The sequence below is a fragment of the Sinocyclocheilus rhinocerous genome, unplaced genomic scaffold (genome assembly GCF_001515625.1).
Source record: "Sinocyclocheilus rhinocerous isolate Xijiao unplaced genomic scaffold, SAMN03320098_v1.1 scaffold807, whole genome shotgun sequence".
Lineage (NCBI taxonomy): Eukaryota > Metazoa > Chordata > Actinopteri > Cypriniformes > Cyprinidae > Sinocyclocheilus > Sinocyclocheilus rhinocerous.
In genome coordinates, this window is record NW_015650326.1 from 1,384,028 (window position 1) to 1,402,756 (window position 18,729).

Genomic DNA, 18,729 nt, shown 5'->3' on the forward strand with positions numbered 1-18,729 from the left:
ATGATGGATGGATGCATGTATAATAATAATTATTATTATTATAAAAACAATAGGTTTAGCAAACACCATAATAATTTAATTTTAAATATAAGAACAATCCAGGGAATGTAAAATGGCACTGCATAACTGAAAGTTTCAGAAAGACCAGGAATATCGGATGAAAGGGTGACACAAAGACCGAATGGGTAAAATAAGAGTAGCAGAGTAAAAAAAATTTACTGTCTATATGTAAATTCAGAGGTCAAGCAAAAAGAGCAAACTGTGTGGAGGACTGAAACAAAAGTGTTGCTGGCTTGTGTTGCCTGGTCTCCTTTTACAGCTTCCTGCCATGTATGCTATTTTAAAGAGACACACAGCTGCACCTGACAGTTTCCTGCAGAGAGGGCAGGGCTGCACGCTGGTGAGAGGGAGAGAGAGAAAGGGAGGAGAAGAGAAAAGGCGAGAAGAGAGAGAGAGTGCAGATAGATAAGTGAAGAGAGGCATCACATCTGAGACAATCTGCAGCACTGGGGGCCATAAGCAAGTCTGCTTTCATCAGCAGGGTCTGCTCAACTGACACAGTGTAAGCAAAGTGACGGACTGCATTGTGTGTCTCATGGAGACAGGGAATCAGGGGATCAATAAATAGCACTGGAATACAGCCAATGCCAGGATTTCATTTCTACAAAGGGTACTGGAGGAATTCAAGTGGACTGCTGGGACACGTGGCATCTGTGTAGAACAAAGAGACTGTCATAAATATCTATAGGAGACGCTTCTGAAGGTACAGCTATCCATCATCTGGCTTCACTGAGAACGAGAACCTCTTCTGGAATCCTGGAAATTTGCTTTGGCTTCACTTGGTGTTGAGTTCTCTGTTATCCGAACGGGATCTCTGTATCGTGCGTCATTGCTTTAGTCAGGACGGTATGGTTGATCTTCAGGCCGGACGGGAGGCCTGCTGGTTCCCATGAAGAGGTTTGGTAGTTTGCGTCGGACCAAGAGGCACCATGACGAGGAGCTGCTCACCGGGAGACGGCAGTCAGAATCGGCATGTTTGTCTGGTAAGATACTAATCAGGATATGTCTCTGTATAGAGCCTTCAGCTAGACATAACAGTATTGATATCTGTCTGGTGGTGGAATGTTCCAGTCTGCCTTGTGCTATTATTATGAGACAGGCATTGACTGTTGTTCATCAGAAAGTCTCAGTACATCAGATATGTACAGTATATGTATGTGTTGCATAAAGTGCCATGACATAAATTGTTGTTTGAACTGGATCAATCATTCATGGTCTGTTGACTTGGCTACTGTTTTCGTATGTCAAGATCATTAAAATAGACGGCCTAGACGTTCCAGTGTAGAGGTAAAGGAAATTACAGTAGGCTGGAATGGTCTATGTTGAACTGCGTATTACGTAAGTCTTTATTAACCACTTGGCAGGGAAGGTCATTTCAGACCTACTTTGGTTCAGGGTTGACCCCGAAGCCTTCAGCTGATGCCTTCGTCACAGTGACGCAAAAAAAAATGTGACAGTGGGTTCCATTAGGACATGAGGAGTAAGCCTTGAAAAAGACACCAGACTCACTTGAAACAACTAAACTCAAATTGAACTGGAGGCACGAACTGGGAATTCAAAACCCATATGTTTTTGAAAAGCATATTAAGAATATAAACATAAGAATCTCTGTGACATTTGGACTCAGCTTGACTTTGGACTGACTTGAAGGTGGTGTAATTTTTTCGATTTTAAAATACTTTCTACTGTCCCATCTCATTACTCAGAGACAACTAAGCAAGCTGCACGTAAGGTGAGTTCCCTTAAAAGTATAAACACTATGGCACTATTAAAATATTATCCTGCTTGTTTGTGTGTCCAAATGGCGTAAGTTTGGGGCAGGACTGTTTGTTGACTGACCAATGGCAGACCGAGGGATTGTTTGGGAAATCTGTTTGAAAGCCAGTATTAAGAATATAAACATAAGAATATCTGTGACATTTGGACTCAGCTTGACTTTGGACTGACTTGAAGGTGGTGTAATTTTTTTGATTTTAAAATACTTTCTACTGTCCCATCTCATTACCCAGAGACAACTAAGCAAGCTGCACGTAAGGTGAGTTCCCTTAAAAGTATAAACACTATGGCACTATTAAAATATTATCCTGCTTGTTTGTGTGTCCAAATGGCGTAAGTTTGGGGCAGGACTGTTTGTTGACTGACCAATGGCAGACCGAGGGATTGTTTGGGAAATCTGTTTGAAAGCCAGTATTTTTGTAAAACTGTATGGTGCTGCTAGTGCAGAAATGACACACTTCACCTTTAAAATCTGTATGTTTCCCCTAAAAGTATAAAAACTATGGCATTATCAAAATATTATCCTGCTTGTTTGGGTGTCCTGACCAGCCCAACGTAGCAATATTGGCTTAAACAATGGCGTAAGTTTGGGGCAGGACTGTCTGTTGGCTGACCAATGGTAGACAGAGGGATTGTTTGGGAAATATGTTTGAAAGCTAATATTTTTGCAAAACTGTATGGTGCTGCTATAGTAGTGTAGAAATGACACACTCCACCTTTAAAGAACAACTACAGAACAACTTACCTTGTACCTTACATACTTTCTCTCATTGTATTACAGCAGTCAAGTTTGTTTGGATTTTCTGCATGTCCAGAATGTCTGGATGCACGTACACATGCGCTGAATCATATGATGGGTCATATTATGTCAGCCTGACTGGAGTGTTGTATTAGAGTCGCAGTGGGGTCCTGAGGGGCTTCACTGTGTGTCACATGAAGTAGTGTTCCTGACGCAAATCGAATAAGCTCAGGTTGCCTCATCACACTGTCAGCTGAATCCAAAATTTGGTTCACATTTATGTTCAGGCTTAGGATAAAGGTTAGGATTAGTTCTATGACTGACAGATGATTTTTCAGAGCCAGTATGTTTCCTGACTGACTCGGACATGGATTATTTGCTGAATAAGAGCCACGGAAGCCTCCGTCTCTCAAGTTCCAGCTGTTGGAAGCATGTTACTCAATAGTCTTCTTGCTTAATCTGGTTAATATGGTAAAGGTATTATGATGTGCTGTGTGGAATATCATGCAGGAAGGTGTTGATATGAACATTCTCATTTGTAGCATGTCAGTTACTCAAATAGCTTACAAGGATAAAAATATAATGTAAACCAGCAAGCACACAATTAGATTAGATGGCATTCATTTCTTCAAATGGGTCAAAGGATTTGTAAACACATTTCAAACTAGCCTATATCATTGCATCATTAAACCTGAACTAAATTAACACAAGCATTCATCCTTCAGGTCTCACGGTAAATGGTGCCATCAAATAGTGTAAAACCAGAATCCCTGACTTAAACATTTCACTAACATCGCCATGGAACGGAGTCAAACTGATCTGAGTCCTAGCATACACTCTGGAGGCCTGTGAGTGAGTGTTATCTGCCCTTGTGGAATGTGTAGCAGTGGCAAGGCTAAAATAAGAAGCTAACTCAACAACACACCAAAACAGGTCTAAGCCAGCTGGTTAAATCTGGCTGAATGAATGTCATAAGATAGTTAGGATCCCAAAGTCATGTTCTCGTGCACGCATATTAACCTTTACTGATAACTACCCACATATACTTTATTTGAGAAGTGTATTTTTGGTCCAAGTTTAATAGAAAGCGATATAGGGGAGTTACTGTACTGTACCTTCATCCAACAAGCATCCTTCAGATAGTGTAGCATCAGTGATACGGTAACTGTACTTATGAGCTCCTCGCATCTACTGACATAAATCAAGGGGTGACAGAGAAATCTTGTAGCGAATTCATGAGTCCACCCAGCCAGTATCCTAGAGGGAGGGACGGGCCATGTTATGAAGGAGACCTAAGGTGTTGGACACATTAGCGTAATTCGGCAGGTAAAAAGGTCCATTGTCAATATGTAGCGATTTATGAAGAACTGCTCACACAGAAGTCAAGCAAGTCAAGAAGTTCAAACCAAGCAGCTTTCTGTTGGTCAACCGCCAACGTGATGAATTAATCCCAAAGTATATTTTTATACGTATGCTAGCGTATGCCTACAGTCGAACACGCAGCCTTACAAAGAATACTCCATTTGACAGTGTGCGTGAACGCAGGCGGTCGACACATGCGCTCTAGAAAGATTCATCTTAGTCCAGTGTCTGCTCTGTTTTTCTCCAGAAGTTATGACCGATAAAAATGTCCTTGTACTCTTTAATCTAAAGTTGTGTCTCTCTCATAACCCCCTCACACAAGCGCTTGTCAATGCAGGCGTCTGTTGTTGTTGCAGTCTCTGGTATTTGTTGTTGTTCTGTCTCTTTAGTTTCGTTTCTGCTAAGGCTGAACGATTAATTGCATTTGCGATAATATCGCGATATGAAAAAAAATCGATTTTTCAATCGCAGAGGCTGCGATTACACGGTCACGTGACAGGCGAGAGTAAAGAGGTGTGTTCGACTTGAAGATCAGATCGGTGTATGACATCAAAGTACGGCGAGCGAGAGAAAGCATAAGGAGACGTCCGCGCTGTCTTATAGCTCTCGCAGTACTTTGATGACACACCCATCGGTCTAAGCAGCGCTGCTTCAAGTCGAGCGCGGGCCATCAGCAGAAAAAGAAAAGAAATAAGTAAACAGCCAAAGGACGTAACTTAGAATGGGAGATGGATCGGTTTGTGAAAGCGAAGAGAAAAGCCATAGATGAAGTCGCACAGACCCAGGCAGGTGCTGGTCATTCAAATGCTAAATGCAGAAAATATGACAAGGCATATCTTGATCTCGGCTTCACTCACCGTGTCTAAATAAAAATGTCATTCATATCAATTCATGCATCACCTAATTTCATCGTAACATATAGGCCTGGCCTACAGAAAAGAACATTTATGTTTAATCTATCTAATAGTGTGTTGGTCATACTATACAATGATTTATAGCTTGTCTTTGTTGAATAATACAGAACATAAAGAGCTTTAAAAAAAATAATTGCATATTAAATCGCAATCGCAATATTGGTAAAAAAAAATCGCAATTAGATTATTTTCCAAAATCGTTCAGCCCTAGTTTCTGCTGTGAAACAATGGCCCGGGCCAGTGTTGCCACCTTGTGGAACAACTGATTAGTGCAAAACCAAGTCAATGCGCATGTGCGACCTGCATGTACAAAGTAGGAGCAAATCTTCCCACATCGTGACGTAGACATGTGGGGGCGTGTTAGAACGAGCCGTTTTAGGTAGGAGTGGTTAACTCTTAACTTTTATAAAGAATATCTCTTTGGATTTGAGACTTTAGTCTTTGCAACTTTACAGATCTTCTTTATGCACCAAGAGCTTGTAACACTCCAAAGAGAAAGAAAAAATTGAAATCGCATCATATGACCCCTTTAAGACTGGTAATTAAGGAGCTTTTTACCCTATGAAACCCTTAAGAAACCCTGGAGCAGGGTTAGCACCTGCTTTTGCAGCATTGACCCCACAATGCGATGCCAAACTTGTACAATGTGAAACAATGCAGTGTTTAAATGTTGCAGCTAGATGCGTAGCAACAGTCACTCAGTCGCGTGCCTCATATTCACATGCATTGGACATTCACGTAAACACTGCTCGTCTTAACTTTATAGTCTGAAAAGTCCAGGGAAAACTTTATAGTACTGGGCGATATATAATGTGAGGATGCGCAATGCTATAGTTAACTATTTCAAGTCTGAAATACCCTTGAGACAATTTTCGAAATATACAGTATCTTCTGTTGTGTTCCACAGAAGATTTGGAATGACACAAGGGTACATAAATGATAATGAAATGTATTATTGGGTGAACTACCCTTTATAATTCGATTTTAGTGTCAAACCTCCTACAGAAGAGGGCACAATTTCAGAAAAAATTGTCAATATGTGCATCACGCTCAATAATTAAGCCTGGGAGAGGAGTACCTAATTACATGACTTTCTCTGACCTCTATCCACTGGTCACTGCCAAGACCACGAGAGTCTGTCCCACTGACTGAACGATAATATCAAGGCAAGTTGGATGTGTTTGGTGTGTCGACAGGGCCATCAACACCCAGCTGGGGCTGTTAATGCCCACCCGCTGAGAGGTGTGACTGTGCGCACTGACTCAATCTGATTTTTGAACGACTATGTAAATGAAGTTAATGAATGATGAACAGCTGAAAATTAGCTACTGGGACACCAGCATTAATTGATGCCAGCCTGACCCCAGCCTCAATCTTCCCTTCGTACACCGAGAGGAGGCTTGCCAGGGCTAATCGTGTCTACAGTAAACTAATTGATTACAACAGTGCATTTCATAAATGAAACGCAAATTCATATTGTCTTATAATCTAATGATGGATACCCATCTTCTGAATCACTTGCATACAGCCCAAACCATGCACATCTGCCAATCCAACACAGAACGTTTTGACTATGAAACGTCCGTAGATGAAGCATAGTGACATGCTATAGCCAAATGCCTTGATAGCAGAGATACATGAATAGTGCCCTGAGCTGAATATGCCCAGTTGCTTCAACTCTCAGCTGAATTAATGTACTGATATTCAAATCATGCTTCAGATTTAAAGATTCCTCAGAGCATATGTGCTTTTGATAGTGCTACGGCAGTATTAGTAGAGGCTGGTGCAGTAATATATCAGTGCATGTGTTGTGTCATGCAGTACACGAGGGGTTATGTGAGGGCTGTCATATGAGACACACCTGTTTGCTGTGGTATCTCTGATGAATCCAGCTCTAAACAGGAGTGATTAACTCTATAGTAACACTGAATCAAAAGAATGTTCTGTGTTACATATGAGTCAAGCTGTATCGACCACATTTGTGGCATAATTTTGATTATCACAGAAAATAATTTAGAATTGCACTTACATTAAGACTTTTGCATGATATGTGCAGGGTTACCAGAACAGGACTGTTGACATGCAGCAAATTCCACTCATGAGAATGACAATGAGTACGTTTACATGGACATCAGTAATCTAATTATTTACCTTATTCTGAATAAGACAATATTCTGATTAAGGTGTTTACATGAGTTGCTTTTAGAATATTCTTTTCATGTTCCCGTTTTACATGTGCCATTAAGTGATCTATGCACTATAACAAGTCATTACGTTCCCACGCAATGCCATCCGACGTTCCCTCCAGAATTGTATGTATAAACATACAGTTCGTCTTCGGTGGTAACATATACAGTTTAGGGTGTTTCATTTTTAATTTTACGAAAGCTTCAAGGTGCAGTTAATTATTTGTCATGCTATACATGCAAACAGATGCTTAAAAATATAATATAATATGACGGATAAAAATGTGCCTTCTTGCTTGAAGCCATGCTCTTTTATTTGCCTTCAAATGGTTGACCACTGCCATGTGTGTATCCTGTTGCAAAATGCAGTGAAAAGTCCTACACAATGGTAATAATAGTGTGATTAAGGTATGTATATGTCTATACTGCACTTCAATAATGCGACTAAAATAGGAATACTCCACATGTCTTAATTCGATTTGTGTTTACTTCGAGTATGACTTTAGCCGGATTAAGGTAATCAGAAATCTCTGTTTACATGGTAGATTCTTAATCAGAGTATTGTCTTAATCATGTTAATATCGGAATATTGTTGTCCATGTAAACATACTCATTGGTAGATGTTGGACACAAAACCAGAAGTTCATTTAAATGGAACGGTATTCCTACTTCAAAAAGAACAACTTGGATAACTTTAAATTATGCATTAAATTGATCAAAAGATATAGTAAAGGCTTATATAATGTTACACAAAATTTCTATTTCAAATTAATTATCTCTTTTTTTTACCATTACTATATTATTTTACTTACTGTTCATCAATAATAAATGTTTCTTGAGCAGCAAATCAGCATATTAAATTGATTTCTGAAGGATCGCATGACACTAAAGACTGGAGTAATGATGCTGAAAATACAGCTTTGTTATCACAAGCATAAATTACATTTTAAAATAGAAAACATTTTAAATTGTAATATTTCACAATATAACTCTTTTACTGTAATATTACTGTTTTTACTTTTTAAATAAATGCAGTCTTGGTGAGCATAAGAGACTTATTTCATGAACATGTAATGCATAATAATAATTTAAGTTTTTTTTTTTCAATGTCGATATTGTTTACGAAGCTGACACAGAATCAAGTTCTCGAACACTTATCTGTCAGACAGAATGGACATTTATGCTTGGTATTTGAAGAATTTGAAGAAAAATACTCTTTTAAGTGTGAAGAATTATAACCTCTGTTATTCAGTGTCAAAGTCAGAGTCAGGGTCATGTGATTTTTTTTTTTTTGTGATGATGTTGTTGTGGGAACAGAGCAGAGGAACATGTTTCCTACTAACTGATTCAGTACACTATACTCTTCTTATGAATCTTGCTCTTGATTGACGGTCAGATATTGGTCAGTGCAGCTGTCTATTTTTTGCTGTGTCATGATTATTTGACCAGTCCTGGCAGAATTTAGCATCTGTTACTAAGACCAGTTTCACAACATGTAACCTAGAAACCAATTTGAGGTAGGAAAGCTAGCAGAAGATAAATAAGATAGATCAGATATCAGAATAGATATCATCTCTGTTCTGGCTTTTTTCTGCTATTCATTTAGAATTTCACAAAATAAGCCACTCTCCTAATTTCACATCAGAATTATGATTCTTTTGAACAAAATCCACTTTGCAAATTCAGTACTTCATTGTCTTCCGTACTGATGTGTCTCACAGGCTCTGGGCTTTCCACTCCCCCCACCACCCCGACACAGAGTCCCGTTCCACCAGTCTTCCCTATGGAGACCCCCAGTCCTGCGGAGCGCGTGGAGGAACGACGCTCTCGCTCTCTCTCGTCTCCCCCTGACACAGGTCAGCGCTTCAGCCTGAGCCCCTCCACCAACAAACCCCCTATCGCCTCGTACACCTTTAACTCTACCTCACGCCAGGTGAGTGAACAACTTCACACGTTCTTTCTGGGATTACTATAGTTTACACTTGACCCATAGAGAAGCAAAGTCATTTTTACACCTCTAGTGGCACCTTCAATCAACCAATTGCATATTTATTAAAAAGACAAAACTGCTTGCTCATTTTCTTCACCTAACATACCGTTTGATGTTTTTCGATCAGAACAAATTGTTGGGCAAATGTTTTTTCTTGTTTTGGGCAATTTATATTTTTACATTTATATATTTTTAAGCAGTTACCTCAAAGTGATTGATATTTGCATCAGTAATATATCTGATGCAGCAACTGAGGTCAAGTACAGGCATTCTGGACAATATGATGCTTGCTTGTAATTGACCTTTTCGTAATTGTGACTTTATATTTTGCACAGGTGACTTGTCGCCTGTTAGCCATTAATATAAAATTAACAAAGGTCAACAACTGCACACAGTCTCTTTGACTTGCATATCTGTTAAGACAATCTGTGAAAAAATGTGGAAATGTTTGAAAAATTACATGTACAGTATTTGCGGGACAATTCGTTATGGAAGCCCATTGCAAAGTATTTATTATTATGGAAAGTTTAAATTTTACAGTTGCAACTGCAGGATATAGAGCCCTAATATATCCTGCAGTGATATCCTTTATCCTAAAGACTATGACATTACTACAAAGTTGCAAATTCGCAAGTATAAGAAAGTTTCTTGTTATTGGGTGTTTCTTCAACTTCAGACACTTACGTCCCACAAATAAATTTGATATTTATTAAAACAAACACGTGTAAATTAAGATCACATTAAAACTATATTGGATTTTTTTTTTTTCCAGTCCTGGCAGAATTTAGCATCTGTTACTAAGACCAGTTTCACAACATGTAACCTAGAAACCAATTTGAGGTAGGAAAGCTAGCAGAAGATAAATAAGATAGATCAGATATCAGAATAGATATCATCTCTGTTCTGGCTTTTTTCTGCTATTCATTTAGAATTTCACAAAATAAGCCACTCTCCTAATTTCACATCAGAATTATGATTCTTTTGAACAAAATCCACTTTGCAAATTCAGTACTTCATTGTCTTCCGTACTGATGTGTCTCACAGGCTCTGGGCTTTCCACTCCCCCCACCACCCCGACACAGAGTCCCGTTCCACCAGTCTTCCCTATGGAGACCCCCAGTCCTGCGGAGCGCGTGGAGGAACGACGCTCTCGCTCTCTCTCGTCTCCCCCTGACACAGGTCAGCGCTTCAGCCTGAGCCCCTCCACCAACAAACCCCCTATCGCCTCGTACACCTTTAACTCTACCTCACGCCAGGTGAGTGAACAACTTCACACGTTCTTTCTGGGATTACTATAGTTTACACTTGACCCATAGAGAAGCAAAGTCATTTTTACACCTCTAGTGGCACCTTCAATCAACCAATTGCATATTTATTAAAAAGACAAAACTGCTTGCTCATTTTCTTCACCTAACATACCGTTTGATGTTTTTCGATCAGAACAAATTGTTGGGCAAATGTTTTTTCTTGTTTTGGGCAATTTATATTTTTACATTTATATATTTTTAAGCAGTTACCTCAAAGTGATTGATATTTGCATCAGTAATATATCTGATGCAGCAACTGAGGTCAAGTACAGGCATTCTGGACAATATGATGCTTGCTTGTAATTGACCTTTTCGTAATTGTGACTTTATATTTTGCACAGGTGACTTGTCGCCTGTTAGCCATTAATATAAAATTAACAAAGGTCAACAACTGCACACAGTCTCTTTGACTTGCATATCTGTTAAGACAATCTGTGAAAAAATGTGGAAATGTTTGAAAAATTACATGTACAGTATTTGCGGGACAATTCGTTATGGAAGCCCATTGCAAAGTATTTATTATTATGGGAAGTTTAAATTTTACAGTTGCAACTGCAGGATATAGAGCCCTAATATATCCTGCAGTGATATCCTTTATCCTAAAGACTATGACATTACTACAAAGTTGCAAATTCGCAAGTATAAGAAAGTTTCTTGTTATTGGGTGTTTCTTCAACTTCAGACACTTACGTCCCACAAATAAATTTGATATTTATTAAAACAAACACGTGTAAATTAAGATCACATTAAAACTATATTGGATTTTTTTTTTTTATTTTTTTTTTTTACTTTTGATACTTTTCAGGTGACTTTTATAGATACTTTTACACCTGTCGCAGACTCAAATGTAAACGTAAAATGTGCCAACCTATTGTGGCAGTAAGTGGTCAGGAGTTTGAAAATTACCAATAAGAGAAATCCTATAGTCGACTACACCACTTAAATCTAGCAACAAAATTGCTAAATTGGCAACACTGGGAGCGGTACCAAGGATGAAGCATCCCAAGCAACCAAACACTTCCCCCTTTTATATGCACAACACAGGCATTAATTGGCTCATGAAACTCACCCAACTGACCAATCATGATGAAATACAAACACTGATAGGTTCACCTGGTTGGGTAACACCAGCCAATCATATTGGGTCTATACCTCACTCTGCTACACTATTATAAAACTTAATTAATCCACATTCTCAAATCTATGATAACCTACAGTTAACAAGCTTTGAATAAACATAAACTATTTCCATTATTTATTTTAAATAATTTATACACAATGATTTCATTTTTAAACCAATTATTATGTCCCCCATTTGTGGTGTCATTTGCAAAATGACCAACAATTTCCCCCAATAAAGCTTTATCAAAAGTGAGTGTACTTGTTTACCAACAGCACTACAGCGTCAGTGAAGAACTTGAGATGAAATATGAAACATGTGATGTGCGGTAAAGATAAGTCAGTGTAGCCTAAATACCAATCGAACAGTATATATTCATTTCCAATCAGATTTAACACGATTTAACTGATATTAATTACCCTTAGCAAGACAAACAACAAGCTAACGTTATTTTATTCCAAAAATGTTTACAATTTCCACCACAGAATGTTGGACATTACTAATAGACAAATAAATACACTCGTTGTAAGAGTGTAAAAGTGTGTCGTAAGAGATTTTTCACAGGACCAGAAGTAACGTAGTGCCCGTTCTTGATGAAACACCCTACTTTGAGTAAGTTACGCTGTTTATTTATTAGTTTTTGTGGCGGGAACAGCCAGGATTACATAGGAATTTTGGAAGATTCGCCGGTTTGATTAAATACCTCAAAATAGAAAGTACCTTATTTCCTGCGGCTTAAACTGTGATCATTGGCTCACGCGCTCATGATGTTTAAAATGCTGGTTTTGAGACAAAGCCGCAGCCGGTGATTTTTATAGCTATGATCAGTGAATTCGCATTTCTTTCGTTTCTTCGTCGTCCAGCAGAGAGCGACAGAGCTATAACTAGGGCCAAGTAATCGCTTCAGACCCAGTGTTGACATTATACGCTCCTTATGAAGTAAGTTACTCTACCTGCGCCTCGTTTTTACAGACGTGAAACAGACTCGGAATGTTCCATTGTCACCTTTGCGGGGGTGTCCGTCTATTAATATTTCACCACTGCGCTTAATAAATCTGTGAGTGAAAGCTCTTCAGATCACTCTGCTTCCTGTGTGGTGACCAGCCTGCTTGTTTGCAGATAAGCAGATTTTTAAAAATGGACGCTACCACTCCATAGGATCTAATAGGGTCTTACTAACTTTGAAGTAAGTGATTGTTGATGAAACCATCAGCCCGTGTCTTTGTGTTTCAGAGCTGCGTACTTGCTGAAGGCATGCTGGAAAAACTTGAACTTGATAATGAAGGTAAATGATTATACTTATGCTTGCTTATTTAATTTCATGGTCTTTGCAAGTTTATGGTTGATGACTAAATTGAATTTGCAGCCTGTTCTTAAAAATAGGTTTGCTGTATGTAGTATTTTTGTATTATTTTATGAGTATAATGGGTATAATTCATAACATAATTGTATTTTATTTTGTTTTAAAAAATGAATAGATTTTAAAGTTTTACCCAGATAACACGCGTACGTCTGCAAGATGTCTGTTAAAGATCGCTTGATCTGGAAAGTATCTGCTTTTAATTAAATTATTAATTAAAAAGATTAAAAATCATAAACATCTTAAAGACATTTTCTAAACGCCTATTTGACATCTGACAGGAAACATCCTATAGACGTATATTGCAGATGAGTAAACACTCTAAAAAAAAATACATCTTGCAGATGTAAATGCAGACGTCAAATAGACGTCTCCTAGATGTACGTGTGCTATCAGGGTATGCAAAATATTTGTAACATTTTTAACCCTGATAGCACACGTACATCACGGAGACGTCTATTTGATGTCTGCATTTACATCTGCACGATGTATTTTTTAGAGTGTTTGCTCATCTGCATCTTGCAGACGTACGTGTGCTATCGGGGAAGTGTTAGAGATTGCAAATGATTCTAATGCTAATGATTCTGCTGATTTCTTCTCTGTTTTCAGCTGCTGAAGAGCCAGACAGTGACATTTACATGCGCTTTATGAAATCCCACAAGTGCTATGACCTCATCCCCACCAGTTCCAAACTAGTGGTCTTTGACACTACATTACAGGTACGTCTTAAATGTCTTCTGATGTCTAGCACAAGAACAGAAAGTGAAAAGATTTGGGTATGGAGTTTTGTGTTATGTTCAGAATGGGAAAGTATCTTACTACATACTGCATACTAATCTGTTTACTCTGTATACTGCTCTCTTTTTTAAAAAGTAGTATATGTAATTTAGGAATTATTCCATGATACACATTTCAAACAGTAGTATGTTGTATTGTTGTCACATCAGCACAGCTGTAGTTGCATCTAGTCCATTCATCACACTAGAAATGGTCTAGTTGAATGCATTGCAATGTGGGATACAATATTCCATGCAGTTTACTTCATTGTATATTGTATAAGTCATTCTATTTATACGTAAAGTTGCATATTTTGCACAGTATAGTGAGTATACATACCACTGCAGAAATGGAAAGTAAGTTAGTATGCTTTTCTGAACATACTTGTTTCAGTTTTGCTTCCCACTTGTAGTTTAAACACATGATGTGTAAGTGATTGTGGTTAATGTTTCATCAGTAAATAAATCTTAGTTGGTGACTGAAATGGATGGGATCTCTTTGAAGTGTTTGGGAAGCAGTCATAAAGCTAGGTTTGTCAGGGTTAATCAGTAATCATGTGCAGGTATGTGCCGTTGTTAGATCTGGGTGTAACTCCCTTATAACCTATTAACCTGTTGACTTTCCTCTGGCTGAGGGCCAGTTTAAAATAATAAAGGCTCAGAGACGATCAATGGAATTTTATGCTTAGACTGATGTACTTAATTGTACTTGTTTGTGAATGAAAGTTTCTGAAATTAGGCAGTTTTATGTCTGGATTGTGATATAAAGTTTATGGGCCATAACTTGAAATTGATGTGAACTGCCTTTATATTGAAATGAAAATTTATTTTAATGGATAACTGGTGGGTTGGTCAAAAATGGAGAGAATTTGTGTTAGAAATGATGGGTCCAGGGTCCATAATGTGCCAAATATGAGCAAATAATAGCATTAGTGCGTAAATAAAAACCGTTGTGTTCCGGTTGGCCGATAATTTATTAGAAATTGCACACATTATTTAAGTCAAATGAAGAATGAACCCTTTACTGATATAAGCCACATGAGCATTTCAAATAATCCAGAATCTTCGAACATCTGTCATCTACCTTAAGTTTATCTAGGATGCCTAATTTATGGCATAATCTTTGCATTAAACCTTCAAAAGAAAGTTTAAATAACAATAATAATGTTTTTATTAATAAAGCTCCTTTACCAAGCTCAAGCTTGTTTTACAATAAGCATACTGTATGAAATTGCAAAATTGCAGAGGAGGAAAAATTGCTCTTCACTTTTCAATAGTTTCACTTCTGGGCTCATTATGTGTGATGCTGCAAATGTCACAATTGATAAGCAGCTTATTAATTGTATTGCTATAGGGACAAAACATGTTTTAATCAATACAAAATAAAACTTTATGGCCAGTAAGAAATAAGGCCAAATTTGCCAGTTCATTTGTCATTGGCAGGTGTGGACTTTTTTTTTTTTAACCCTGGTTGCACCCAACTCATTGTGTCTCCTGTGATATTTTTTATTTTATTTTTTGTCTCACACCACCAGTTCCTCCAGAAGTGTTTTTAAAGGAACCTAAAGAAAAGCATTGTTATGTGAATCCTTTGTTCTCTTTTAGGTAAAGAAAGCTTTCTTTGCCTTGGTTGCTAATGGAGTTCGAGCCGCGCCATTATGGGAAACCAAAAAGCAAAGCTTTGTGGGTAAGCAATGACACGTGCACACACACTCACACACATGCTCTCACCTGCATTTCAGTCATTCTTTTCACTGGAGTTGTCTTTTATAGGTCATGCAGACAGAAAATGTTTAACTCCTTTAATCCTGCAAGTCCATTTAAAAGCCTGTCTTGAAATTATTGTTAAACTTAATCAGTAATCAAATAAAAACATTGCTTCAGGACATTATTTGTTCACCTGTAACATAATTGGACATGCTTAGGTTAGCTTGCTAACAATAACATGTACCAAATTGGTTGAAATTCATTGCTGCCTGTTTCCTGTCTGAATTGTTTTGAATTGTAGATATTGATAAACTGGCCTAGATGGAATCTGCTGATGTTTTTCTAATTTTCTGTGCTGATATTTTACACGAAAGCATGAAAGAAAATTTTAACATGGTCAAATGTGTTAAATGATCTGAGAGCTCTTGTTGGTAAATGAACATCAATGTATTATAGCAAATGCACAAAGGACACTGGATGCATATTCTGCAAAATCTGCATGCACTGTTTCTCTGTGAGCCTAGATATGAGTCCTATCTAATGATATGTTTTCTCAATAGGAATGTTAACCATCACAGACTTCATCATCATCCTGCACAGATACTACAAATCGCCGCTGGTAAGGATTCAGACATCACAGAAACTCGAATACAACCAAAGTTTTGCTGGTCAGTGTCATTTTGCTCAGTGCTGGTTTGTGGTTAATGGCTGTTCATGGGGGTTTGGCCGGAAATTACCTTCAAAAGTGGCTTCAAAAATTCTCTTCAGCTTGTAGACCTTGCATGTAATCACTTAATGAATGTTCACATAAGAGGAAGGATATTTGTTCATTTAAAAATTTGAAGTCATTTTTTGTGTTATATGCCTCAGGTGCAAATATACGAGCTGGAGGAGCATAAGATTGAGACTTGGAGAGGTAAATATTTTCAGCATTTTCACTTCATCGCTGCTTACACTAATTTGCGTTTATATAGATTTGTAATTATTCACTGAACACATTTTTGTACACCCAATGGGCCTCATTCATGAAACACGAGCAGAACGAATTTGTGTAAATCGTTCGTAAAGCCGTTCTGACGTAAACTTTCGAATTCATGTAAATGTTCGTATTTTCGAAATGTTAGTTGGTAGGAAAGAAATTTACACCTGCTCCACGTGTAAATGGTGCGTAAAACGTTCTGTTCATTTTGGCAAACTGATGACACTGAATTTGATGCACTGCCATTATAATGTTTTACAAGTTCGTTTGCTCCGTTTTTTTTTTGTTCTTGTAGCTGAGAGTTGATAAACTGTTTAGCTTTGGGTAAAACGCAGCGCTTGTCACTGTCACTTTTTACCCAGCCGTCCAATCAATGGAGGAGGGGCGGGACAAATACTACACCGACCAATCATCCTACTTGTACAACAATAGAGAAGTTAATATTGCTGGTTACTGCATTTTTATATTCAGTAATATTCTTCAAAATGAGATACTAGTAATACGTGGATATTTCAAATCATAGCAACCAAAGCGTCTCTCAGCTAGAAAAACGCTGTGCCACCAAAGCGTTCTCCAGCACCACCAGCTGGCCGTTTTAAGAAGAGCGCCTGACCGTTTTTCAGCTAGCTAAAAACGCTTTGGTGGACACACGTTATTGAATATTTATTGTTAGGCATTTGGCCTATTAGTGTTTTTTGCATTTATGCAATATACTATAGCCAAACCTGAGAAAGTAGACCAGAATATTCCACTGCGTTCCTGGACACGCAATTTACGTAGCTGTAATTCATAGGCGGGGATTATGCTAATTGTGAATGAGCGTCCTATTTACGAATGATTGGAATTCATTAACATACACATGTTTAACTATCAAATCTGATGTGTACGAAGTGTTTGTGAATTCGGAGGAGAGTTTTCGGGAAGGTCTGTTTTATGCGCAAATTACTCAAGACTCCTATATTTACGAATGTAAATGTATATATTTACGCACACCCATGTCTGGAATTTTCTGCTTTTATATTCCATGGAAAAAAGTTCAAATTTGGAAAGAAATTAGTAAATAATGGCAGAACGTTTAATTTAAAGTGCTTTGACCCTTTTTGATTTCTGCTTATACCAACAGAACTTTACTTGCAAGAAACGTTTAAACCCTTAGTCAACATATCTCCAGATGCAAGGTGAGACTTTAGGTCATATTTTTGTAGACTGTGTTTTATAATTTTCATTGCATGATGCTTAATCCTCTCTTTGGTTTATAGGAACATTTTCTCGAAATTATTTTGAAACAAATTGAGCAATTAATTCAGATTCACATTTGTGACATTATCTGCTCAGCAGAGCTAAATGGTTGGTTTCTTGTAACTCTTTGCTATTTTTTTCCCAGTATATTTGATGCTGTTTACTCACTCATCAAAAATAAGATCCATCGTTTGCCAGTGATCGATCCAGTCACAGGAAACGCCCTCTATATCCTCACACACAAGAGAATTCTCAAGTTTCTGCAGCTCTTTGTGAGTATATCGCTTCCTTTTAGCTTACTGAGCTTTTATACTTACAGTTATCATACTTTTAGAAATGGTAGTTGTTGTGAACAAACTAGTGAAAGGTTTCAGAAGAGTAATAATCATCCTGAGTTATGTAGTGTCCTGTGTACACTGATGGTTTATGGTCTTGTAGGTGTGTGAGATGCCTAAACCAGCCTTCATGAGGCAGACTCTGGAGGAGCTGGGCATTGGCACATACTGCAACATCGCTTTCATTCACCCAGATACACCCATTATTAAAGCACTGGGCATGTTTGTGGAGAGGAGAGTGTCTGCCCTGCCGGTGGTGGATGTTACAGGTAACGACACATATTGCTAACCTTGCTGGCAGTTCATATAATTCAATTATTCTCCTGTCAAGCCCTTTTTAGGAACAAAATTTAATTGTACATGTCTTTCTAAGTCAAATTTCTCATATGTGCTTTCCATATTTTTCCTCCCCAAGGAAAGGTTGTAGACATTTACTCCAAATTTGATGTCATTGTAAGTTGTTCCTTTAATATACTATTTCAAGTTAAAGAATAACTTCACAGCTTTTTACCACACATTTGTTGTGAGGTGTAAATATATAATGTTCCCATGGAGATTAAAATGGTGTTTTCCATGGTCATGATCATGGACATTAGTAAAATATTTCTACAGTGAATATTTTTTTTAGTTCTCTATTCTGAAATATCTCATCAGTTAGATTTTGCACTTTGAGTGCTTGTTTCTGATGAGTTTTCTAATTTGTACACAAATACACTACCATTCAAAAGTTCAGGGTCAGTAAGTTTTTTTTTTTTTTTTTTTTTTTTTATAAATTTCTTAGTTTTCACAAAAATAATAGGCAGCACAGATGTTCTCAGCACTGATAAAAATAAATGTTTCTTGAGCATCAAATCAGCATATCAGAATGATTTCTGAAGG

General features: G+C 37.7%; 1 protein-coding gene across 3 annotated transcripts in view; it reads left to right on the top strand.

Annotated features, from left to right (window-relative positions):
- prkag2b (protein kinase, AMP-activated, gamma 2 non-catalytic subunit b) overlaps positions 1-18,729 on the top strand; it is a 42,803-nt gene that overhangs the window by 19,346 nt on the left and 4,728 nt on the right. For 2 of the 3 annotated variants that reach the window (XR_001636726.1, XM_016516747.1), the window contains exons 4-13: positions 8,759-8,970; positions 12,688-12,739; positions 13,424-13,533; positions 15,196-15,277; positions 15,858-15,916; positions 16,168-16,213; positions 17,400-17,454; positions 17,661-17,787; positions 17,954-18,119; positions 18,266-18,303. Coding sequence is in view for 2 of the 3 variants with exons in the window: in XM_016516747.1 (XP_016372233.1) it covers positions 8,759-8,970; positions 12,688-12,739; positions 13,424-13,533; positions 15,196-15,277; positions 15,858-15,916; positions 16,168-16,213; positions 17,400-17,454; positions 17,661-17,787; positions 17,954-18,119; positions 18,266-18,303 (947 nt within the window). In the remaining variant the exon portion in view is untranslated. Of the gene's footprint in view, positions 1-431; positions 1,044-8,758; positions 8,971-12,687; positions 12,740-13,423; positions 13,534-15,195; positions 15,278-15,857; positions 15,917-16,167; positions 16,214-17,399; positions 17,455-17,660; positions 17,788-17,953; positions 18,120-18,265; positions 18,304-18,729 lie in introns of those variants that run through there. The other variant, XM_016516748.1, reaches the window with a different exon arrangement.